This window comes from Eptatretus burgeri, chromosome 18, assembly GCF_056783735.1.
Source record: "Eptatretus burgeri isolate ZD-2024b chromosome 18, Ebu_testis_v1, whole genome shotgun sequence".
In the NCBI taxonomy this organism is placed as follows: Eukaryota; Metazoa; Chordata; class Myxini; order Myxiniformes; family Myxinidae; genus Eptatretus; species Eptatretus burgeri.
In genome coordinates, this window is record NC_140978.1 from 1 (window position 1) to 25,196 (window position 25,196).

General features: G+C 47.6%; 1 protein-coding gene across 10 annotated transcripts in view; it reads right to left on the reverse strand.

Moving 5' to 3' along the window:
- Window positions 1-1,643: 1,643 nt before the first annotated feature.
- The window catches only part of LOC147008442 (folliculin-interacting protein 1-like), a 177,455-nt gene continuing 153,902 nt past the window's right edge, over window positions 1,644-25,196 (reverse strand). For 5 of the 10 annotated variants that reach the window (XM_085863558.1, XM_085863563.1, XM_085863562.1 and 2 more), the window contains 3 exons: window positions 21,208-21,387; window positions 20,453-20,608; window positions 11,252-12,247 (listed from right to left, as the gene is read on the reverse strand). In XM_085863558.1, coding sequence (XP_085719684.1) covers window positions 20,497-20,608; window positions 21,208-21,387 — 292 coding nt within the window. In that variant the 3' untranslated portion in view covers window positions 11,252-12,247; window positions 20,453-20,496. Of the gene's footprint in view, window positions 2,935-11,251; window positions 12,248-20,452; window positions 20,609-21,207; window positions 21,388-25,196 lie in introns of those variants that run through there. The other 5 variants (XM_085863561.1, XM_085863560.1, XM_085863557.1 and 2 more) reach the window with 4 other exon arrangements.

The window sequence follows — 25,196 nt, forward strand, 5'->3', positions numbered from 1 at the left end:
AACGCACCACGACTTCCGGGATCGTTTGCGCATGCGGAGAACGCAGGACGAGTTCACGGTGTCATTCGTGCATGTGCAGAAAGCATCACGAGGTCCGGGGGTCGTTCGCGCACGCTCAGAACGCACGTCGAGTTCCGGGGGTCGTTCGCGCATGCGCAGAATACACCATGAATTCCGGAGGTCGTTTGCGCATGCGCAGAACGAACCACGAGTTCCGGGGGTCGTTCGCGCATGCGCAGAACGGACGACGAGTTTCGAGTGTCGTTCGCGCATGCGCAGAACGCACAATGAGTTTCGGGTGTCGTTCGCGCATGCGCAGAACGCACCATGAGGTCCGGGGGTCGTTTGCGCATGCGCAGAACGCACCACGAGTTCCGGGGGTCGTTCGCGCATTCGCAGAACTCACCACGAGTTCCGGTGGTCGTTTGCGCAAGCGCAGAACGCACCAAGAGTTCCAGGGGTAGTTCTTCACAATAAGCGCGGGGAAAATGGCGGGAAAACCCACGCGTCCTCGCAGCTTCTTCCTTGGCGCGCTTGTTTGCCGTTCGGAAGTGGACGTACTGGCGAAGATGTAGTAGCGTAGATGGTGGAGGTGGCGTGGTTGCAGTGTGATTGGCGCTGTGATGGGGATGGCGTCGTTGTTGAAATGTTGTGTTTGATGAAAGATAGAAAAAGAAAAACACCTAACTCAAAGCGTCGCTGCCCGGATGGATCACATAAATTCCCTCTATACAACGGGTTTGGGCTCACTACACATGTACCTATGAAGATATCTCACATGAGGGCCCTTTATGGTGTAATGCGAATTTCCACAGCCGTAACAAACTGTTTCTGCTGCCATTACCTTTGCAGGGAGACTCTTGCCTTACTACCTCCAACTTTTCTTATTTACTCTGAAACTGTGGCCCCTGGTCCAGCCAAGGTCCATTCTGCTAAAAAAAAAAAAACCTGCACTTTTGTCAATATCCTTCATTATCTGAAACTTCTCCATCACATCCTCATGGCTTTACGACCCACCCTGTTGCTGTCAGTCTGTTTTTCTGCTGCCTTCTTTGTGAAGTCTTATTCTCTGCCAGGTTGATCTTGCATGAACCTCAATCGTTTTAAAGAAAGAAAAAAATCTATCCGTGATTAACACAGATTCAAGGCCTATGGTGGCTCTTGTGCTCAAATTGCATTCAAAGCTTTGGTAGACAATTTTTAAATGCATTGCAAGGAGATTAGTTGACAGTTGTCAAATTCCCAAAATTCATGAGATTTGAACCTGGGCACACAATCTCGGATATTACAGACATCATGTTGTTGTTCGTCTTTCGGCTGCTCCCATTAGGGGTCGCCACAGCGGATCATCCATTATGATCCGCATACTGATTTGGCATAGGTTTTACGCCGGATGCCCTTCCTGACGCAACCCTGGTCGCCTCTTACGACACAGGGATAAGGATTGGGTTTCGCCATGATTCCGGGCTGCCCTACACCCTCTCATTGCACGGCCCAGTGCAGAGCTCCTGTCTTCAAGCGATCCTCCAACCCAAGCCTCCGAGTAGCCGGATTACAGGCGCACGCCACTACGCCCGGTATATATTACAGACATCATGAGACAGAAGTAAATGGCAACACGAAAACATGCAGGACACCCAAAATATATTTCAATTAAAAATGTTTAATGCACTCACATGCAAATGTTTGGCACGTTTTAAACTTGAAAATGGTCATGTTAAATCTGTCTTGACTTGAGATCAAATAAGTTTCCCCCAACCTCTTGTGTATTAAAGTTCCATAGCATATTTCACTTGCTGCTTAATTAAACACACAATATGCAAATTGTCATTATTTTACCATTTATCATATTTTGATAGCAATTAGAATGCCTTTTACAATTTCAAATCTTTGCAATGGCTGGGGGTATCTCCATATTACGTACACAAAAACTGCAATTACTTCCCCAACCCCCCCTCTTTCCCCCCCCAAAAAGCACCTCATTTCAAATACTTCTCTCCTTCCCCCTTTTCTTTTAACTCACCACATATTTTCCTCCATTCCCCATCTCAACTACCTTTCCCATTAGCTTCAATGTCAATTGCCCTATAAAAGACCCATTCAAATTGAAAAATAAACATCCTTTTACCCAACTCTTCATAAAGCAAAAACTAAAATAAAATGCTGCAATTGGGCCCAATTGGGATCATCCACTGGCACTATATAGAGTTGTGCCAAATCTCAATCATCTACCCCTACAAACCCTACAAAAAAAAAATGTAGATTCCAACCCTCCCCCCCCCCCCCCCACAAAACGGGTATATAACAAGAAATATAATTAATGTTTCTAGGTATTTCGATAGACAAAAATAACCTTCAACTTACATTTACTTTGACAAATAAAAAATAAAAGTTACATGACGATGACACAATGTTTAGATAAAACAAATGTAAACTGTACACACTCATACATTCAACCATAAAATTTCAAACAGCACAATGGTTAAAATCATGCCCACATACCAATTTACACCATTCATACTGGTAAACAGAATGTAAATGTTTCACAATAAGTTACAAAGAGCAGGGAAAGATCCTCCAAAAAAAGGAGGCAAAAAACACAAAAACACAAGACCAGGTGCACAAGATCCAAGATGAAACACCTGATCAAAATATTGCATTTTGAGTTCCTGATAAAGTACAGGTCCAAAGGAAGGTAGACATGGTCCATCAGTGCTGAGTTTTTGTTTTTAAATAATCTTGTCTTAACAACAGTTGGCATAAAAATAATCTTGCTCCGACGTTTGAAATTAGGGCACTGGTGAAATCCCACAACATGGGAAAAAGCAGCGGCGAGAATGCGAAGCTTCAGCATCTCAGAGTAAGATCTGGGCAACATGAGGAGAATGCGTGGAAGCTACAGCTGTAAGCAGAGGAAGATCACTCGCCTCGATCCTGCAATGCACAACATATCCTGACTGACGGAAGACAGACAAGATTTCCCATCAATACAAGTACATTGTTAGATGCAGAGAAATGAGATATCACCAAAAAATTGCACCTTACTTAACCTCAGGACTTGTGTGCGTAATGTACAAATCGTAAAACATGCAATTTATCTGCAACAAAAAAAAAACGAAGAAGTGATTGCATCATGTGTGCATCATGGTTTTATGGAACAAGTAAATCCAATTCTCGATGCATGAGGCCCAACAGCAACAGTACTTGTTTACAACTGCATGTTAGAACAAAGGGAAAACTGAATACTCCCTGATGAAGGCCACTGTTCTGTTCCTGTTACTTGGGAGCAAGGTACCAAGTTCAAATTGTTTTGCGGTGTGGAAAACACCACCACCACTTATATTCTTCGTCAAATGTTGCCCGAAAATAATTTGTGATGTTTCAGCATGAATGGTGATAATTGTGTGAAGATTGGTCGACAGAGAACACAGTCTTACATAGAAGCATATTCTTCATAATTCAAGACAAGAGATGAAATAAAAATACCCCCAAGAGGGAGTGCCGGTCATCTCTGCCAGAGGTCGAAAGTAACTCTGTGCCAGACTGGAATAGGGGCAGTTCATAAAGTACGTACGCTCTACTTCCAGGTTCCAAAACCACCCACCCCCCTCTGTATGCAGGCTAGTGACCACCCACCCACCCCCTCATACATCGCTAATCGCTTGCAAAGCCAGCAGTTCCTTATGAACCGATGTTTGTAAGCCATGACGATGCAGTCCCTAGCGGTGTAATTTACCTTTTTCTTTTAATATCACAGCACGTCAATTTTGAAAATAAAAGTACAAATTGACATTCAAAACAATGTTGATGTCATAAATGAAAGTAAGTGTGCATATAAACTTGTATTCCATTGTCTTCGTTAAATCTGACAAAAGCTTCAAATGTAATATTTGTCTCGGAGAGTTCCGGTTCTTAATTTTTTAATACCTTTTTTCTATATGTACGTACTTTATGAACGGCCCATACGGGGAATCAGAACGAAGTTCGAAGGGCTATAAAATCGGAACGAGAGCAAATTTCAAAAAAGTGGCTCGTGTTGTTCTAGATAATAGTCCATAGTATCTGAATCACAAATAACATTTGATCTCTCTTGATAAATGAGGGAGGAGATACGATTTGAAATCGACGATTTTCGCAACTTTGACAGCCTCGTGACGTTGACCTCGACATTGGACGACCTAGAAAGTTATATCGTTGTGCACGTCTCATCGACCTCTATCCATTCCACTATTGGTTATTTGTCTCCACTCGGTTTGATTGTGGATGGACGGACGGCCGGACAGATGGACGGACGGACTTTGAGACTGGGGTTATTAGGTCATCTCTACTGAGATGATAGAGATGACCTAAAAAGCACTGCCCAAATCCAAATTCAATCTGATCCAATCCACCATACTCTATGTAACAGAGCATTAGCTCAGCCAAAGCAGCTTCTTGGCAAAGTGATGTTGGGTGGTTTACCATCCCTCTCCTAGCAGTCGTCACAGGGCAGGAATTTGCAATTTGTTCATGGTGCTCGCGATAGCTCACCTACTCCTCACGAAGGGCACTGTGGGATCTTTAACATCCATCAACTAATGCCGGCAGATGGGACGTCCAGTTTTAGCATCGATGCGAGGGATGGCACACAAACTGATGAATCACCCTGCCTGTGAAACACCGGGATAATAGTTTATAGCTGGTTAGGTATGGGAACATGCGCCGAAGCAGTGTGTTGCTGCGTCCACTTTCCGCCGATTCCAGGGGCCTCCGTCTGGCCATCCCCCAGGAAGATTCCTGGTGCATCCTGATCTCGAGATGCCGATAAACATGCTGCAGCCAGGAGGCACATGTTCGGCTTGTTGGCCTCCTGCACTCACAACATTCCCTCGCTGAGAGAATCTGGTGAGCAGGATCAGTGTCAGGAAAATGAGCCACATGTCCATACAGCCACAGCTGATGCTCACAGCCAACACAGGAAACAAATCTCATCCGAGTCTCTCCTAGCAACCGCTCGTTCGACACAAATTCTGACCAGCGCTAGCCAAGGATTCTCCGAAGAGACCTGATACCGAAGGAGTTAAGTCTCCATCTCAGATCCTTGGTCAGTCCAAGTCTCACATCCTTGGATCAAGACTGGAAGCACCAAGGACTTAAAGACTCAGACGTCTGTCCTTCTGCATAGGTACCGACAGTGCCACACCCCCATGATCCTGTGAATCCATGCATTGTCCAAATCCAGAAGAAAAAAAAAGCTGGGCAGACATTAAAATATATATTAGAAAGCTTTGAGGTGAGTTTGGGTAACTCCAGGCCTTCCTATCGGCCTCGAAATTCAATATACATTTTAAAATATGCATGCACACAAACATCAAAAAAGAAGAAGAGGAAAAAAATAAAGAAAAAGAGGAGAGCAGTCACGAAGCACTATGTTTGGTATGTTGGGCTATGAGAGATTCAGAAAGCAATGGAACTAGAAAAGGATATTCCTCCCAAAGAGCTTCTCAACACAAACTTGCAGAAATAATGGTATCAGTCATCCGTGGTGCAAGCTGCTAACCAAACCAACTCTGTCAACTATTGCCCCATCCCTACGAGCAATTTCTTAATTTTTCCATTGCAGACGAAAGGTCCTCGTTCCCAGTAGCACGTCAGAAACAGTGTGACCACTACTCATTTTCATAAATGCCAAGGTGAGCCAATGAAAAAAGCCAAGAATTCACAAGGTTTCGGAAAAGCGATGATAATAGAAAACCGAAACGCCAAGAAAACCTATAGAAAACCAAGACGCCAAGGTGAACAACGAATCGCCAATATCTTGTGAAAAAAGCAAAGGAGTGGTCACACTGGTCAGAAACGTAACACAGATGCTGTTATTCCTGTTCTGTTGTAACATTTAACTGCTGTACATGGACATGGTTTGAGTTGCAATGTATGCTGAAAATGAAATAAATAAATAAATAACGAAAAGGCACACCCACAACACCTTTTGTTCACACAAACTATTACAACTCTGAAACCAAAAACCAGGTGCAGGTACTGCATTCGTGGAACTCTACTAGTCGAGTCTCGGGTGTACTTCTTGAGTTGTACAAACTTTGGGCGCAACAGGTCAAAGCATTAAATTCTCAGCATGTGGCAGGCAGTCATGAGTAATGTCAGCCTATTTTGTTTTCTTGTAGCCTGCCAACATAGGGCACCACAGCCAAGTGGCCAAATGAGGAAATGCATGCAATGAGATACGACATGTTATTAAAACCAACTTAAGGCAAAGACCTGATGGCACTTCAATCCAATGCAAGCTTAGTAAAGTAAAGCTAATGGCTTTTGCAGGTTTGTCAATATGGCAGGTTCACTTTTGAATTTGCAGCTCAACCCAAAGTAAAGATACAACACAAACTGGGTGGGCACAGCATAAACTTGCGAGTGGAGACACCACATACAGCAGTACCAAAGTGTTTGGGTGTGGTCGTGTTCATGAGTCTTCAAAATATGACATTCTTTCATTGTAAAATGCTGAAAACATAATAAAGGGCTTTGTTACAATGGTCTTTTGGCCTTTGCAGGGTTGACACAGCCAAAAAAAAGGGAAAAAAACAAATTCAGGCTTTTCCAAGGCAAACTAGGCCTTTTTTTGAGTGCTTCCCCGACAGTAAATGACCCATTTTCAAGGATATATTTGAAAAATAGAAATAAAAAGAGAATTCAGTTGTGCTGCTACCTTTCAAAAAAAAAAAAAAAAACATTACACCAACATATTTCACAATGTTACGAACAAACTGTTCAAGCAGAAATAACTTCAATCCAGAAATTCAATCAGAATTGTAAAATAAACAAGAAGCAAATACTTCGATATGAAGCATGGCGAGGGGCAGTAAAAGGTTAAGAATGATGAAACAATTTTGCAGTTATAAAATTAAAATGTAGACAGTGAATTAGCATGCATGATGGGAAAAGTTGTGACGTTGGACAAATTTCTATTTATAGCCATCAGATCAAAGGGACATACGCGGCCATAAGTGTGACAGAAGACATGACAGAAGACACAGGACAGAATAGCCAATTACATAACAGCGCGATGTAGCCGCGCTGTAATAACCACTTCTGTCATCATAAAAGAGGAAGAAATCACCTCCACAAGACGTTTTAAAAACACTTCTGGTGAAAAACAATGAAGAACGAGAGTTACAACGCTGCGCGTCAACAACTAACGGAACAGGAAGATTATCACTTCCTGCTCAGAAAATCAACTTCCGGCATCACACAGAAAACGATTCAGCACAAAAAACGTCGCTCTACCACATTAACCCAGCCCACAATTCACCCAGCAATCTCCACCCACAATCCACCCGGCAATCTCCGCCCACATCACACCCAACAATAAGTGTGACAGAAGACACAGGACAGAATAGCCAATTATATAACAGCACGATGTCGCCGCGCTGTAATAAAAAAAGAATGTACCCTGCAAAGGCAAACATTTCGTACCACTGCATCACGTGAAAAAAGGTGATCTTACATTTCTAAGCTACTAGCAGGGGTACCCGGCATTGCCCCGTATATTTTTTGTGGGGACGGGGCACAAGGCACTCGGTCTGGGCGAAGGAGAACGAGGAACTCGCTCAGGGCGACGGGGAACGAGGTACCCGCTCGGGGCGACGGGGAACGAGGCACTCGGTCGGGGCGACGGGGAACGAGGCACTCGCTCGGGGCGACGGGGAATGAGTAACTCGCTCGGGGCGGCGGGGAACGAGGCACTCGCTCGAGGCGACGGGGAACGAGGCACTCGCTCGGGGCGACGGGGAACGAGGCACTCGCTCGGGGCGACGGGGAACGAGGCACTCGCTCGGGGCGACGGGGAACGAGGAACTCGCTCGGGGCGACGGGGAACGAGGCACTCGCTTGGGGCGACGGGGAACGAGGCACTCGCTTGGGGCGACGGGGCACGAGGCACTCGCTTGGGGCGACGGGGCAGAAGGAACTCGCTCGGGGCGACGGGGAACGAGGCACTCGCTTGGGGCGACGGGGAACGAGGAACTCGCTCGGGGTGACGGGGAACGAGGCACCCGCTCAGGGCGACGGGGAACGAGGCACTCCCTCAGGGCGACGGGGAACGAGGCACTCGCTCAGGGAGACGGGGAACAAGGAACTCGCTCGGGGTGACGGGGAACGAGGAACTCGCTCAGCGTGACGGGGAATGAGGAACTCGCTCGGGGCGCCGGGGCACTCAGCACTCGCTCGGGGCGACGGGGCACGAGGCACTCGCTTGGGGCGACGGGGACCGACGAACTCGCTCGGGGTGATGGGGATACGATATGAATGATTTAGCGTATAATTGGTCATTTAAAATTAACCTAGAATACCTGGAACAATTAAATCAGTCTCGTAAGGAAGAATATTATCCACTTGGTGCCGAGAATTAGTTTTGTGGAAGCACCATGAGCAAACAACAAATAAAAGAATTTAATAAGGGTAAAATCAATAATGGTTTTGCCATAGTTTATAATTTATATCATGAAAACACAAAGAACAGGATTATATATAAAAGTAAGGAAATACAAAATTATTTAACTATGGGAAGATGGGGAGGTATTTCCTGTCATTATATTAATCTGTCATATCTTCTATCTATAATTCCAGCAATCTCTGTGTGTGTGTTTGTGTGTGTGTGTGTGTGTGTGTGTGTGTGTGACCGCTGTTTCTCGACAACCTCTGGTTCGATCTAATTGAAACTTGCCAGGTATATTGCTGGGGACCTGAGGATGTGCCTTTTTAAGGTTTGCTATTAATCGGACAAGTGCTTCCCAAGTTATGGCCATTTATTTACCAAACCAATGGGAAGACACGTTGTTTGCCTGGGCGTGGCCGATGGGGAAGGGAAGCACAGCCACGTTCCCCATTACGGGTTACAACGTACGGGCTTCCGGAGAGTGATGACTTCGTGTATTCTAATAATTTCTCGATTTCTTATGCGCATTTATAGATAAACAGAATGGCCCAAGTTATGATCGTTTTCATATTAGACGGTGTATAAATTTCGGGAACATCAGAGTGCTGGTATGCTCCGAACCAGGAAGTAAATTTTTCTCTCTCTTCTCTTTTTGTTTTTCCTTGCCACATTGCGAATAATCGTAACTGCGAATAATATCGAACTTCCGGGTCACGCACGTGCGGGCACGTGAGAGCGAAGAAACAGCCTGTGTGGTTTATTTATTTATTTATTTATTATTATTATTTTTTTTTTTTACGGGCACGTACTAATATTTCTAATACATAAATGACAGCAAGAAGGCTTCAAGAAAATTATCATTTCTGTGTCCAAGCATACCTTCAAGAAAAGGGTATTCGGTATTTTAATAAATACGTTCTGCAACATAAGAATGAGGTATTTTGAATAAAACATTGGTTTTATACTGATGTTAATAAACCAACAACTTTGGATTTAACTAAAATGTTAAAAGTTAAGAAAACGCAAGGCTCTTTTAGAAATGCAGAAGAAATTTTATTGGTTTCCTGTTGTAAAAATTTTTTATTTTGGATGCAGGAATAACAAGAAATCCTGATGAATATATGTATGATATTCTATGGGTTGAAAGTCATTCAACGATAGTAAGGGATGAGGAAGGAGTTGAAGAAACTGAGACAAAGGAGGAGAAGGAGAAGAGAGAGGAGGAGAACAGAGAGAAGGAGGCAAGGGAGAAGAGAGAGAAGGAGGCAAGGGAGAAGAGAGAGAAGGAAGCAAGGGAGAAGAGAGAGAAGGAGGCAAGGGAGAAGAGAGAGAAGGAGGCAAGGGAGAAGAGAGAGAAGGAGGCAAGGGAGAAGAGAGAGAAGGAGGCAAGGGAGAAGAGAGAGAAGGAGGCAAGGGAGAAGAGAGAGAAGGAGGCAAGGGAGAAGAGAGAGAGAAGGAGGCAAGGGAGAGGCAGAGGGAGGAAAGAGAGAGAATAAATAAATATAAAAATATGGAAACCAGTGAGATTTTAAAAAAGATCGAAGGTATTACAGAAAATAAATCAATCTCAAAGGAGGAAAACAAAGAATTGGCAAGTCTATTAGAAATATTTGTGTCAAGACTATCAACCGATTTCAGGGAGAGGATATAAACGAGAAAGTGGGGATAAAGAAGAGAAAGAAGGAAAAGTTTATATTATTGATGATGTTGGTGTGATTGACTTACATGAAAGTTTTTCCTTTTTTTTCTTAAATAAATGGAGGAGAGAATGAAAACATTTCTGAGGATTTTTTATGTTTTAAAAATTAAGATTCAAATGTGCATGTTGGAAACTAAAAAGGTTTTCGCACTCAAGGAATTTTTCTCATGAATAAATGAGTTATTGTCTCAAATGTAAAAAGAAAACTAATAATAAAAATATCTCATATTTTAAAAGTAAAAATGACAGGGTTATACAAAATGGCATATGTTCGGTGTGTGGCTCTAAAAAGAGTAAATTTATCTCCAAACACAAACGGGGAGATATACAAAAGTTTTTATCAGGAAGTAAATTTACAACTACTGGAATACCAGGGGAATTACATCTACCAGGGTATTCTTTCTGTGGTCCAGGAAAAAACTTGAAAAAAGATTAGATGAGGCTGACAATCCTAAATCGTGAAGCAAACCTATCAATAAGGTTGATGAAGTGTGCCATGAGGCACAATATCGATTATGGAAATATCACAACTTTGGAAGAAAAACATGAAGTCGATAGAGAAATGTTGTATAATTTGTCTCTGATACAAAATCCAACCTTGAGAGAAAAAGTTGATAGGTTCATCGTGAAGAAGATGATCAGTGCTAATTTGAAACTTGAGCTTGAAAATTCAAAAAACTTATAGGCTCTAATGATGTCATTAAGATTGAAGAGCAATTGGCTGATTAATTACATGAACCAGCAATCACAAAGTTTCATAGAAGGAAGGTTTATTTCAAGGAATTTGATTATATCTGGTCCGCTGAACTCAATTATGATAAGGGGTGTAAGTATGCTTTAACCGTTATTGATTTGAAGAGTAGATATGTGTGGGTAGTCCCTTTGAAAAACAAAACCGGGAATGCACTCATGTTAGCCTTCCAACAGATATTGAATAAAAGTAAGCGAAAACCTATAAAATTGTGGACTGATGAGGGTACAGAGTTCTACAACAAAACATTTATGAATTTTCTTTAAAATAACATTATATTATGCAGCACCTTTGATGAAGGAAAAGCGGTTGTTATTGAGCGATTCGATTGCACTTTACAAGAGAGACTATATAAAAAATTCACTCAACTCGGTTCTCAACAATGGTTATCTTTAATTCAGGATATTGTAGATAAGTATAATGATACAATTCATACCTCAATGAATACCAAACCATCAGAAACATTTACAAAATTAGAATATCAAAAAGAGATTAATGTCAGAAAGCCTAAGTTCAAAGTTGGTGATATAGTAAGAATATATAGGAGGATATCTCATTTTGAAAAAGGTTATACAAAGCGATGGATAAATGAACTTTTTAAAATTGTTGATGTAATAGATACAGTTCCTTGGACTTATAAGGTATATGATTTAGAAGGGGAAGAGATTTTAGGTTGATTTTATTCACATGAATTACAAAAGACAAAGATAAATTTAATTTTTTTGACTCCGCCCCTTTTTGACTCCGCCTTCACAAGCCCCACCCACACAAACCCCACCCACACAAACTCCACCACACAAAACACATCCACACAAGCCCCACTCACAAAAGCCACATCCACATAAGCCCCGCCCACACAAGCCCCACCCACCCACACAAGCCCCACCCACCCACACAAGCTCCACCCACTCAAACCAAACCCACATAAGCCACATCCACATTCATCATATCCACATAATTAGAGATTCGTAAATTAGTTCCCCACACACATTAATTTAATTAAAAAAATTGCTCTACCCACACAAACCACATTCACACAAGCCCCACCCCCCTGTGCACCCCCACCTCTGACCCACCACCCCCCTCATCCCACCCCACCCTTCCCCACACACACACGGAGAGGGGAGGGGGGTGGGATGAGGGGGGTGGTGGGTCGTTGGGGGAGCGCATCTACCCCACCTCCTTTGCACTTCCTTTATTTTTTTTTATAATTAAGAATTAAATAATTGAAAGCAAAGCAAATATAATTAATCAAGATTGAAAATATTAAACATTTTTCTTTGGGTAAATATTTAGTTGCGAGAATGGACGATCTTTCCCAGCTGTCTGCTTCAGATGTCTTGTGATTTTGAAACTCGATCAACATATTCTGTTCAAAACAAAGAGTGAAGAACAATTAGGGTATATAAATATGATTATATTATGATATTGTTGTGGTTACCAAATTCGCAAACCACCATTCAGGTCCCTTAGGTGAGATATCTCGGTAAGTATATGTGTAGTTAGGCCCAAACCCGTTGTCTAGTGGGAATACATGTCATTTATGCGTGCTGCGACTCTTCAGGATAGCCGTTTTTCTTTTACTATCTTTATTTTGGACCAACCGCCATTGTTACCACCGCCAACCGCGTCTCAACAGTCGTCACAACATCAACCACCCACCACAACGCCGCGTCACCACAACAGCCACGACCTATCCCGTCACACCTCGCAACCGTCGCATCGCCACCGTTCTTGCGCCGCTTGTGGGTGCCGGTATTGGACTCGTGCAGGGCACGCGCCGAACAGCGTGTACAAAACCACGGATTTTCCGCTCCAAAAACGGATCAAAAACGACACACGCCCACTTTTGTGCCGTCCAATCAGTGAGCGAGGGGCGATTTGGCCCCGCCTCCAGGGCGTTGGAGGGCGGTCGCTATATGCAAATTTATGGATCAAAAAGCATTCACGCCCACTTTTTCTCGGGCCAATGGGGAGCGAGGTGAAAGGTCGAAGGCAGGGGGTCAAAGATGAGAGAGCGAAGCCACGGGGCTTATATAAGCGACCGCGTTCGTCAGTCGAGTGAGTTAAGACTTCGCAGTCGGTGGAGTTGGGAAGAGGAAGAATTGGTTGTTGGTCGCCGTCGTCGTCGTCGTCGTGTGCGTTGGAGTCGGAGCGAAGAGGACGGAGCTGTGGAGAGGCGGCGAAGGCAGACGAGGGGGTGCTCGCGTCGTGCCGGGAGCTGCACACCAGGGAGGCCGACGGCGCGACCTGGCCGAGGTGGAGACGCTTGTCGCGGGACTCGAGGCAGAGTAAAAATCCTCCTTACCCCGAGCATCAGCAACCCCCTCCTGTTTCCCCCCGCGCTGAGATAGTGCGACCAAGGGGGCCCCTTTCCCACCCCCTACCAGACACTGCCCGCAAGGCCCGCGGAGTTGAGGCACCATCGCCGCTCCGCGTCTCATCACCAGACGGGTAGGCCCGACCCGGTCTCGGCCTCAGGCCCGCCTCATCCTTGAGGGTGTTCTTTTTCTTGGTTTTGGATATGTGTTGTCGGCGCCGTCTGTGAAGTAAAATTGTATAAGTGTTGCAGTGTGCTCGCGTAATCGGTATTAGATCTGCATTGTCGCATTTGCTTTTTGTGTAAAATTGCATTGTGTTTCTTTTCCTTTTCTATGTGCTTTTGGTGGAATTGAATATGTGTGCTTTCCGTTCATCGCGAATAAATGTGCTTTGTGTTGAACTGTTTCCCGCTTCGCTTCGTCATTTCCTTCATTGAATCCCCATCTTACTTCACGTAAAAGGGTTGGTAGTGGGCTGAATACGCCCGACAATTAATCGAACCGTCGAGGCCGACGATAACACCGCTCGGTTATCCCGATAGTACGGAACGGGTCGCTTAAGTGGCCCGTGTCCGAAGTCGACCTGCGGCGAGGTGCGATCGCCCGGTCTACCCTCCGTGTGGGTACTTAGGTAGGTCGAATTTGGCGAGCAACCCTATCCCACGCGGGGGCTGATTGGCTCGATCGCGGTGAGACCGAAAGGTCCACCCGTGACTGGTTCCCGGCGTTAGTCCGAGAGGGTCACGACTGGATTGTCCGTCCGGTGGGCGACGTGCCGCGATTCGAGTTACGTGGCCGTCAGCACGCCGGCGGGCGCGAATCCGTAACACTGGTGTCAGGAGTGGGATACAAATCCATCGCCCTCCTCGCGGCACTGGTATCGGAGAACGGGAAAACGGGCTGTCCTGGCTCCAGCTAAATTCACGGGAATCGGTCCAGGGGTGAGAGAAGCGACCCCCGATTCCCTCCAAATTACGAGCGAGCGAAATTAACCCTTTAAGAGAAGCAAGATGGCGTCTCAAGGCGAGCGGGAGCCGGGGGTATTAGAAATGGATGTAGAATGTGTAGAATCCATGGCTCAGGATGGAATCCCCGTGCAGGAAATGTTGATTGTGCAGGAACACGGACTCGCCCAACTGAACCCAGAGGCCGAAATAGGTGCGGCAGCGGCCGCGGTGTATGACACCTCCCCTCCCCCCCTCCACCAAAACCCTTCCCCGATCCCTGCCGAAACGGCTCACCCAAGTGCACCCGACATGGCCCAGCTATGCGCCATACTGGCGGCAATGACAGCGAGAATGGATGCGAATACACAACAAATGAACGAAAAGATGGATGCGAATACACAAAAAATGGATGCGAATACACAAAAAATAGATGCGAATACACAACAAATGAACGAAAAGATGGATGCGAATACACGAAAATTGGATGCGAATACACAACAAATAAACGAAAAGATGGATACAAACACAAACAAAATGAACAAGCAAATGAGGGAAGAAATGAAAGAGCTACGGGGTGAGACGCAGAACATGGGCCGATGCCTGCAGGCGGGCATGAAGGCCGTGACCAGGGAGATAGGAATGGCGACTCCACGTGTGGAAGCAAACGAGCTGGAAGGGGGTGCAACGGCTGACAGGCCCGCGGTGGAGGCGGGTAAAAAAATAATTCGGGGGGCGTGTTGGGCGAGGGTCGTGACAGAGGAATCGACGGTGACCGAAAGGGAAAAATTAAATGGGGATACCAAAACGTGCGAGACGAGACACGAGGTGACGACGACAGAAACTTATAAATGTATAGAGACACGGGAGACAGAAAAAATAGAGGAGAGACAACACGATGAAGACGGGGTAAGTGACGCACACACACACACGGAGGTAGTGGAGGATAGTGAGGTTGAGCTCGCGGAGCGTGTAGGGACCCAGTGCGAGCACCTGGATGGCCTCCTCCAGGAACGAGGGGAGGGAGTATGCCCCCTTGAGGCGAGTCACGACCAGGTGAGTTCGGTCGTGCTTTGCGAGGTTGAGAGGAGGAGTGCTGTGGACGAGTGCACGGAGAGCTTGGGGGGTATAGAGGCCCCGGAGACCCTTGTGGGGACACGAATCCCCAGTGTGGTTGTCCCTGTGTGTGTGGTGCAAGGTGTGAGTGCGTCCCCGTGTGTGGAAGCGACCCCGTGTGCGAGTGGTGTGGTGGCGATGGTGCCAGAGTACGTGCTTCCCAGCACGCCGTGTGTGGGTGAGGCACCGTGTGTGAGTGAGGCCGTGTGTGTGGATGGAACGGCCAGTGTGGATGAAACACCGCGGTTGAGTGCCCCCGCGTGTGTGGATGAGGCACCGCGGGTGAGTGCCCCCGCGTGTGTGAGTGAGGCACGGTGTGTGAGTGAGGCACCGCGGGTGAGTGCCCCCGCGGGTGTGAGTGGAGTGGTTTGTATGAATGGAGCACCACGTGTGAGTGGTATGGGTTATGCAAGGGAGACCGTGTGTGTGAGAGAGCGGTATGTGAGGGAGATGTCGGTTGGCATGCGGGAGCACGCAGCCGCGTCTCCCGGGGTGAATGTGATGGAATGGAGTGTGAGCGTCGTAACACGCAGGTGTGCGTGGGTTGAATGGCGACGACGAAGGCGAAAGAAGAAAGAAAGCCGAGTAGCGGCTGTAGTTGTTTCGGGGACCGTGCCGGGTTCACCCAGCAGTGAGCACGCGGTCCGTGCTGTGCAACGCACGAGACCGCCACGTGCTCGCTTGCGAGAGTGAAGTCCCGGTCCGGAAACGCACGCGGTGGATTTGCCGATCCCGCGGACGGACAAAGTTTAGGCAGGATTTCGGATTTGGACCGGACGGGTTCTCCACGCGATCGTGTGTGTTAAGCTCCAACGGGCAAAGCACATGTGTTCGCGTGGGGAACCCCTCGAGACGTGGGGCTTGTGTTTTTTTTTTATGCGCACGGTGACGCCATGGCTGCACGTGGGGTGGGAATCCGGCAGGAGGGGTATCTCTGCCGGATGGTCCCGTCCAAGGAGGGACGAGGAACACGTGCAGCTGCATGACGTCACGGGCAGGTGCAAGTGCGCGAGTTGCCGCGCTGGTGATGCGCATGAAAAAAAAAAAAAAGAAAAAAAAGCAAGCCTCACTTTCGGGTGCACAGGATTCCTGGGCAAGGGGTGGAAGACCCCCTTAACCTGGGCACACGATGGAAACTAGTTAGGGGGAAGGGTTAGCTTAGTTAGACCGACTTCATGGGGCAGGGGTAAGTCCTCATGGAGTCCGTGGAATGGATTAGGTAGAGGGATTTAGTGAGCTTTAGGTTGGGAAATAAACGGATTTATCTGGAGACAGTGACAGACTTTTGGATGTGTAGAGGGGACGTAGTTTAGCTACGTAGTGTTAAAAGGAACGTGCTGTAGTATAAGGGACGACGTGGGAGCACGAGTTAGTTAGGGGATGTAGTTAGAAGGATGGCAGAGTTCAGCGGTGAGTGTGTTGAAGAGTTGGTGAGTGAAGTGGAAGCATGTGCTTGGTGAGTGAGGCCAGCGGGTCTGTGTGTATGGAGTGAATGGGGAATGCATGGTGCGATGAGTGATTGGGGGGAGGAGTGACTCCCGCCCAAGGGACCCCGGGGTCAGAGTAAAGTGAGTTAGCTGGGTTAGTCAAATTGAAAAATGGAGGTCGTTTTGCTGTTGGTGGGAAAGTAGGCTCGAGACCCATTTGGAGGGGTGCAGGAGCCCTGTTGACGGGCTTGGGAGCGTGGCTGCGAAAGGTGAGTATCGCTGAGTGGGTACCCCGGGCACCAGGCTAGTCGGCCGTGGTAGGCCAAGGGCCCATGGGGGGCCGGGATAGAGTAGTGGGCACGGGTGCGCCTGCTTGGTGCGGGGGCCCGGGGCGCCATTAGCCGCGTGGGCAGTGTGGTGGGCATGGGTGACCCTCGGAAAGGGGCCCGGGAAGCCAGCCTGCCACGTGTGCGTTTCAGGGGAGGTGCCATGGGGGGCACTCCCCGGTGTTAGGGAGCTGGTAAGCTCGGAGGCAGTGTAGTGCCCGGGGGTGCCATAGCGGGAGAATCGGCAGAGGGTCGTGCCTGCCAAAGGGAGCCACGTGTCCCAGCCATGAGACCGTGTGAGGGCACGGAGAGAAAATTGGGGGGCGAGGCCCGAAATTGTGAGGACACCAACACAGGCGACGGGAATCTGGGTTGTTAGAACCAATAGTTTAAGCGAGAGGCGCTTGTTGAAAGCCCCGGGGTAGTTTAACAGGTTAAATGGTTAGGGTAGATTAGGAGATGTACCCCTCCGCACCATCCATCCCCTCGCTCTCGTTGTGGGCCGCTGGACCCACTTTGGGTTAGATCGCCGAACTCTGGGGAGGCCATTCTGAGGCTTCGTTGGGCCTCGACACAGGACGTTAGCTCTCCCTTATTCCCCTCCGGGAAGGGAACGTAGGGGTTGGGAGTAGGCTAGGTGACAGGATAGGTTAGCCGAACAAGGACGATAAAGGGGGTTAGGGGACGATTTATAGTGGGGAAGTAAACATAAAAATAAAAAATAAGTTGGGGCTAAATTGGGGTTTGACAAATTAAGGGAGTGGGTATGTACAGTGACAGGCAAAGGCGATAGGTGGGAGGGAGACAGGTAGGTAGGTCCGAGCCCGCCTTCTGAGCGGCCAGCACCACCGCACTCCCTCCACCAACCTCCACTGAACGGCGAAGGCTGGCCAGCTTCATCTGCTGGCTGTTTTCTTCAAGGCCTGTGCCGGCCCACTTCATCTTCCGGCTGGCTGTTTTCTTCAAGGCCTGTGCCGGCCAGTTCGTCTGCCGGCTGTGTTTGCCTGCAGCGGCCTTCTTCTGCGGGCTGTGTTGCCTGCACCTTTGCCATGCCATGCCCACTGCCCACGTTCACCAGCCCCGTTCAATTTTTGCGTTGCCCCCCCCCCCTGTTCATTGCCATGTGCGCCAGGATCAAGGCAACAGTTTGCAAGCTGCAAGAACTGCCCTGTTGGCAGCTACAACACGGGCCTGCAGTGGCGGCCCGTGCACCGTGTTTGTGTTCATCCATCCATTCGTTGTGTTCATTGCGTGTGCCACTTGAGCTGGCACGGAGACTACGTTGTGCAGCCCATGCACCGTTGTGGTTCACTGCGTTCAGTTCAAAAGGGAAGGCCTTGGACTGCGTGTGAGTAGCCGGCCACGTTCCCTGTCACCTGCATTGTTTTGAGCCAGAGACTGCATGTGGGCAGCCTGGCTCCCTGCTGACTGCTTTCTTTTTGCAGAGTTCATTGATCCTGGGCCATGGTTTAGTGTAAAATTTGTAAGTTAAGGTTAAGATGTACTGTAAATATGAGTGCGCCCCCGGCATGTCTGTCCTAGCGCCGGCAATTTTATTTAAGTCGTCCGTGTGAGTGAGTTTGTTTAGGTAGTTACGCAGCCCTCAGGTTATTTATTTTGGGGACACGAATACCATGAATGTCGCACTCAGGGATCCGTAGGTAAAATGTACTAGGGGAAAACTACACATGATGGCACACGAAAATTTGACGACTCGGGACGAGTCTGTAAAAAGGGGAGGGGGTAGTGTTGTGGTTACCAAATTCGCAAACCACCATTCAGGTCCCTTAGGTGAGATATCTCGGTAAGTATATGTGTAGTTAGGCCCAAACCCGTTGTCTAGTGGGAATACATGTCATTTATGCGTGCTGCGACTCTTCAGGATAGCCGTTTTTCTTTTACTATCTTTATTTTGGACCAACCGCCATTGTTACCACCGCCAACCGCGTCTCAACAGTAGTCACAACATCAACCACCCACCACAACGCCGCTTCACCACAACAGCCACGACCTATCCCGTCACACCTCGCAACCGTCGCATCGCCACCGTTCTTGCGCCGCTTGTGGGTGCCGGTATTGGACTCGTGCAGGGCGCGCGCCGAACAGCGTGTACAAAACCACGGATTTTCCGCTCCAAAAACGGATCAAAAACGACACACGCCCACTTTTGTGCCGTCCAATCGGTGAGCGAGGGGCGATTTGGCCCCGCCTCCAGGGCGTTGGAGGGCGGTCGCTATATGCAAAGTTATGGATCAAAAAGCATTCACGCCCACTTTTTCTCGGGCCAATGGGGAGCGAGGTGAAAGGTCGAAGGCAGGGGGTCAAAGATGAGAGAGCGAAGCCACGGGGCTTATATAAGCGACCGCGTTCGTCAGTCGAGTGAGTTAAGACTTCGCAGTCGGTGGAGTTGGGAAGAGGAAGAATTGGTTGTTGGTCGTCGTCGTCGTCGTGTGCGTTGGAGTCGGAGCGAAGAGGACGGAGCTGCACACCAGGGAGGCCGACGGCGCGACCTGGCCGAGGTGGAGACGCTCGTCGCGGGACTCGAGGCAGAGTAAAAATCCTCCTTACCCCGAGCATCAGCAACCCCCTCCTGTTTCCCCCCGCGCTGAGATAGTGCGACCAAGGGGGCCCCTTTCCCACCCCCTACCAGACACTGCCCGCAAGGCCCGCGGAGTTGAGGCACCATCGCCGCTCCGCGTCTCATCACCAGACGGGTAGGCCCGACCCGGTCTCGGCCTCAGGCCCGCCTCATCCTTGAGGGTGTTCTTTTTCTTGGTTTTGGATATGTGTTGTCGGCGCCGTCTGTGAAGTAAAATTGTATAAGTGTTGCCGTTTGCTCGCGTAATCGGTATTAGATATGCATTGTCGCATTTGCTTTTTGTGTAAAATTGCATTGTGTTTCTTTTCCTTTTCTATGTGCTTTTGGTGGAATTGAATATGTGTGCTTTCCGTTCATCGCGAATAAATGTGCTTTGTGTTGAACTGTTTCCCGCTTCGCTTCGTCATTTCTTTCATTGAATCCTCATCTTGCTTCACGTTAAGGGTTGGTAGTGGGCTGAATACGCCCGACAATTAATCGAACCGTCGAGGCCGACGATAACACCGCTCGGTTATCCCGATAGTACGGAACGGGTCGCTTAAGTGGCCCGTGTCCGAAGTCGACCTGCGGCGAGGTGCGATCGCCCGGTCTACCCTCCGTGTGGGTACTTAGGTAGGTCGAATTTGGCGAGCAACCCTATCCCACGCGGGGGCTGATTGGCTCGATCGCGGTGAGACCGAAAGGTCCACCCGTGACTGGTTCCCGGCGTTAGTCCGAGAGGGTCACGACTGGATTGTCCGTCCGGTGGGCGACGTGCCGCGATTCGAGTTACGTGGCCGTCAGCACGCCGGCGGGCGCGAATCCGTAACAATATTAATAAAATAATAAATTAAACATTTACCTCCAGAAGATCAAGTTTTGCGTCCATTTCATCCAGATGAGCATTTAAACTGGAACAAGTTGGAAATTAATTATCACCCGTGGAATTTCAACATTTTCCCATTCAAGGTTGCGAAATTCATTCGTTTCACCACCCATGTACGATTCAGTTTTAATGCTGAAAATAAAAAGCAAGTAGTCAAAATTACCACCAAGTTGTGGTATTGCTTTTAAATTAATTAATTACCACCATGCCAAATAAAAGGTTGTGTAAAGGAGAACAGAAAAAGAAAGACAGACAGATAGAGAGAGAGACAGAGACAAACAGATAGAAAGACAGAGACAGAAAGACAAACAGATAGAGAGACAGAGACAGAGACAGAGACAGAGACAGAGACAGAGACAGAGACAGAGACAGAGACAGAGACAGAGACAGAGACAGAGACAGAGACAGAGACAGAGAGAGAGAGAGAGAGAGAGAGAGAGAGAGAGAGAGAGAGAGAGAGAGAGAGAGAGAGAGAGACAGAGAGAGAGAGACAGAGACAAACAGAGACAGATAGATAGAGAGAGAGACAAACAGAGAGAGATAGAGAGACACAGACAAACAGAGACAGAAAGACATAGACAAAGACAGAAAAAACAGACAGAAAGATAGAGACAAAGATAGAGACAAAGACAGAGACAGAGACAGAGACACACACACACACACACACACACACACACACACACACACACACACACACACACACACGAAGACAGAGAATGATAATTCCTCACCTTGAACTCGGGATCAAAGGACGTGAGAGAATTTCTTTCCAGCCAACAATAATATCATTCACTTCTTTTCGAAACGAATAAATGTCTTCAAGAAAGTCGTTCATTTTTATCCATTCCTCGTGATATTCAAATAACTCATTTTCAACATCAGTTATCAACGATATTCTTATTGGGGACAACCTGTTAGAAAAATACAATAATTATATTTATTAGTCGTATAGTGATTTAATTCCGTTTTAAACAACAAATAATGAATTGGGTTGAGAAATCTCACCTGTCATCTTGTGAAAACGATTGATCTGCAAGGTTGTAGTAAAAATCTGAATGCTCCATATTCAAAATAAAATACGTTCAGCACAAGTTGGTTGAAACGAGCAACTTGATGACGTAATGGGAGATTTCACAACCATGGATTTTTTCAGGGTGTGTTCCCACATAGGAAATGACTTCGGAATTTTTTGGCTTGGTTCGGGCGAGGCAGCTTGGCTGACTCCAAAATGACTCATTTTAACACAAAAATGAAACATCTTGCTTTAGATGATTTTGAAAAAAATCTATGTTTGAAAGCTGTTTTTAGCTAAACTTTGTTCTGTTAGTGTTCTGATGATTTAAAATATAACCACGAGACAAGGGCACAGAATACTTCATTTTCACGGCACAACTGTGTTCTAAAAACACTTTCCCATTTTACAAAACTCACCCTAACAGCCCTTTCTTTCGTGCTTGAAGAGATGAAGTGAATATAATAGAAAAATTAAGTTATTCCCGAAAGGAGAAAATGGACAAATATTCATTGGTTTGCTCTTTGAGTGGAATGAAAATATGAAATGAAAGAAATGCTTTAATCAGTGTCTCCATTTTACGTTTGCTTGCATGGGAGGGGGAGAAAATCAGTCTCCTATTTTGGGCTTTTGGGGCTTGAGTCAGAAAGTTTTTCCCTTTCCCCCATTCATTTGAATGGCTGCCTCAGAAGCCCCATTTATCCTCTACTGGCCCAGATCGCAAGGGCCACATGGCATACGGACAAAGCAAGCACATTGACCAACGCTGACCGCGGGTTGCCGGGGGTGTCCGGGCGTGCATGCAGGACTGACGTGACCCTCGGCCGGTCGCCGGTGCATGGCCTGGGAGTTCGATGTAGGGCGATTCATGTCACCGTGTTCGGAGCGATACGATTGCACAGCTCGGAATCGTCTTGCCGAATGTAAAGTAAGGCCGCTTCCGGCCATAGCGGTTGGGTCGTGTGCTGGCCGGGGCCAAATGGGAGTGCCCAATTCGGGTGATGACGCATCGCTTCGGGGCGGCGCCCCACCCTGCACCGCAGGATCTATAAAGGACAGGTCAAGAGGCCATCTGCTCTCCTGCTCGTCGCTCCTGCTCCTACTCGTCGTTCCTGCTCGTCTTTCTGTCTGGCCTGGGATTGATCTTCACAAACTCGCTGCTGACTCCCCCCTTCTCCACCCACTCGCCTGCTGACTCCCACCCTTCTCCACCCACTCGCCTGCTGACTCCCCCCTTCTCCACCCACTCGCCTGCTGACTCCCCCCTTCTCCACTCACTCGCCTGCTGACTCCCCCCTTCTCCACCCACTCGCCTGCTGACTCCCACCCTTCTCCACCCACTCGCCTGCTGACTCCCCCTTCTCCACCCACTCGCCTGCTGACTCTGCCCTTTTCCACCCACTTGCCTGCTGACTCCGCCCTCCTCCACGGCCTCGCCTGCTGACTCCGCCCTTCTCCACTGCCTTACCTGCTGACTCCGCACTTCTCCACCGCCTCACCTGCTGACTCCGCCCTTCTCCACCGCCTCGCCTGCTGACTCCGCCCTTCTCCACCACCTCGCCTGCTGACTCCGCCCTTCACCACCTCGCCTGCTGACTCCGCCCTTCTCCACCACCTCGCCTGCTGACTCCGCCCTTCTCCACAACCTCGCCTGCTGACTCCGCTGTTCTCCACCGCCTCGCCTGCTGACTCTACCCACCCACTTGATCCTGTCTGCCACTCTGCCCACTCGCTATAGACTCCGCCCACCCACTTGATCCTGTCTGCCACTCTGCCCACTCGCTCTAGACTCCGCCCACCCACTTGATCCTGTCTGCCACTCTTCCCACTCGCTCTAGACTCCACCCACCCACTCGCTGCTGGCTCTACCCAAAGTCCCTCCTTCACGCCTGACGGTCGCGCCCCTTCTCCGAATCGACGCTAAGCAGCACGACGCACCACGAAGCAGGAGACGATGCACCATCTGTCTGGGAGGGATTGTCCAGCAGAGCATCCCACCAAAAACGTACCGGGTCAATCGTGCAAGGTATTGCGAGACCGTTAGCCTCATCTACTCTCCTTTTTCTCCTCATTAACTCTTCTTCATCGGGGTGTGTGTGTGTGTGTGTGTGTGTGTGTGTGTGTGTGTGTGTGTGTGTGTGTGTGTGTGTGTGTGTGTGTGTGTGTGTGTGTGTGTGTGTGTGTTTCATGGCACCTGTCCTCGCTTAAGTTAAGATTGCAGAAGGTATATAGGGATAACTCTGCTCTGTGTCTGCTTTTGTAAGTTGCTTGTTTTATTGTTGCATCACACTTTTCTTCCGATCTCTGCTTACATCCAACAATAAACTCAATTAATCGTGCCACATATTTTTTCTCGCCTGCCTGTAATAAATCCTTTGAAGAAATGTTCCCAGCTCGTTTTTGTCTTTTCCTTCATTGATCCAGCATGGTCCGTATTCTAGCCTAGTCGGGACTTTATTCCCAACGATCCGTTCCTTTTAGCCAGTACATCCTTGGCAGTGTCGCTCGACTGCATCTGATCCAGTTCGGACAAGGCGTACCGAGGGCGTGTCCCTTGATAATTAGGTCACGTGATTATTTTAGGTAACCGATATTAGACGGTGGACCCTAAGTCACGTGGTTGAGTTATTGGCGTTCACAGTCGGTAAGCGACCCCCGAGTCACAGAGTTATCTGTGTGCGACGGCCTGCGATTCCGGGTAGTCTGATGGGTACCCGAGGTAGGCTGCCCCCCCCCGCCCCCGGTGGTCTCCCGGCCCACAACAACATATATATATATATATATACATATATATATACATATACATATACATATACATATATATATATATATATACATATATATATATACATATACATATATATATACATATACATATATATATATACATATATATACATATACATATACATATACATATACATATAATATATATATATATATATATATATATATATATATATATATATATATATATATATTCACTGCTATTTTCACTGTATTCCCCGGTTAAAATAGGTGTACCATATCCCTGTGTCATAAGAGGCGACCAGGGTTGCGTCAGGAAGGGCATCCGGCGTTAAACATGTGCCAAATCACTATGCGGATCATACGGATGATCCGCTGTGGCGACCCCGAACGGGAGTAGCCGAAAGAAGAAGAAGATATATTCACTGCTATTGTATGCAGAATCATTTTGATGCAAGTGCCATTCGTAATTAACACTCCACCGCATGTCTGCCTTCCCTTCTCCCACCCCCACTCACTTTCCCTCCCTCCTTGCTCCCACACCCCTCCTCTCTCTTTTCCCCTACCCTATTTCCCTCCCCCCAGATCCTTCCTCCCCCCACCCCTCATCCGCCCTCTCCCCCCCACCCCTATCTATCTCTCTACCACCAAACCCCTCATTTACTCCCCCACCCCACCCCCTCTTATTTCCATCAGCGAAGTGATGAGTAGTATTTGCTAGGAGGAAATATTTTCTGTTGTATCTTTTGCTTGCTTATAAATATGATACTCACTTTAATGATTGCTTGCATTGTGAATAAAGTGCTGTCAATAATGTGCTTTTCACCATTGCTTAGTACATTAATAATAGTTGATATTTATAGTTATTGAATAATAGTTGAATAATAGTTGTGCATTTTTCATCTGCTTCGCTCTTGTCCTTTCCTTCACTGGTGTAGCAAATTGTGTGTTATCGATCGC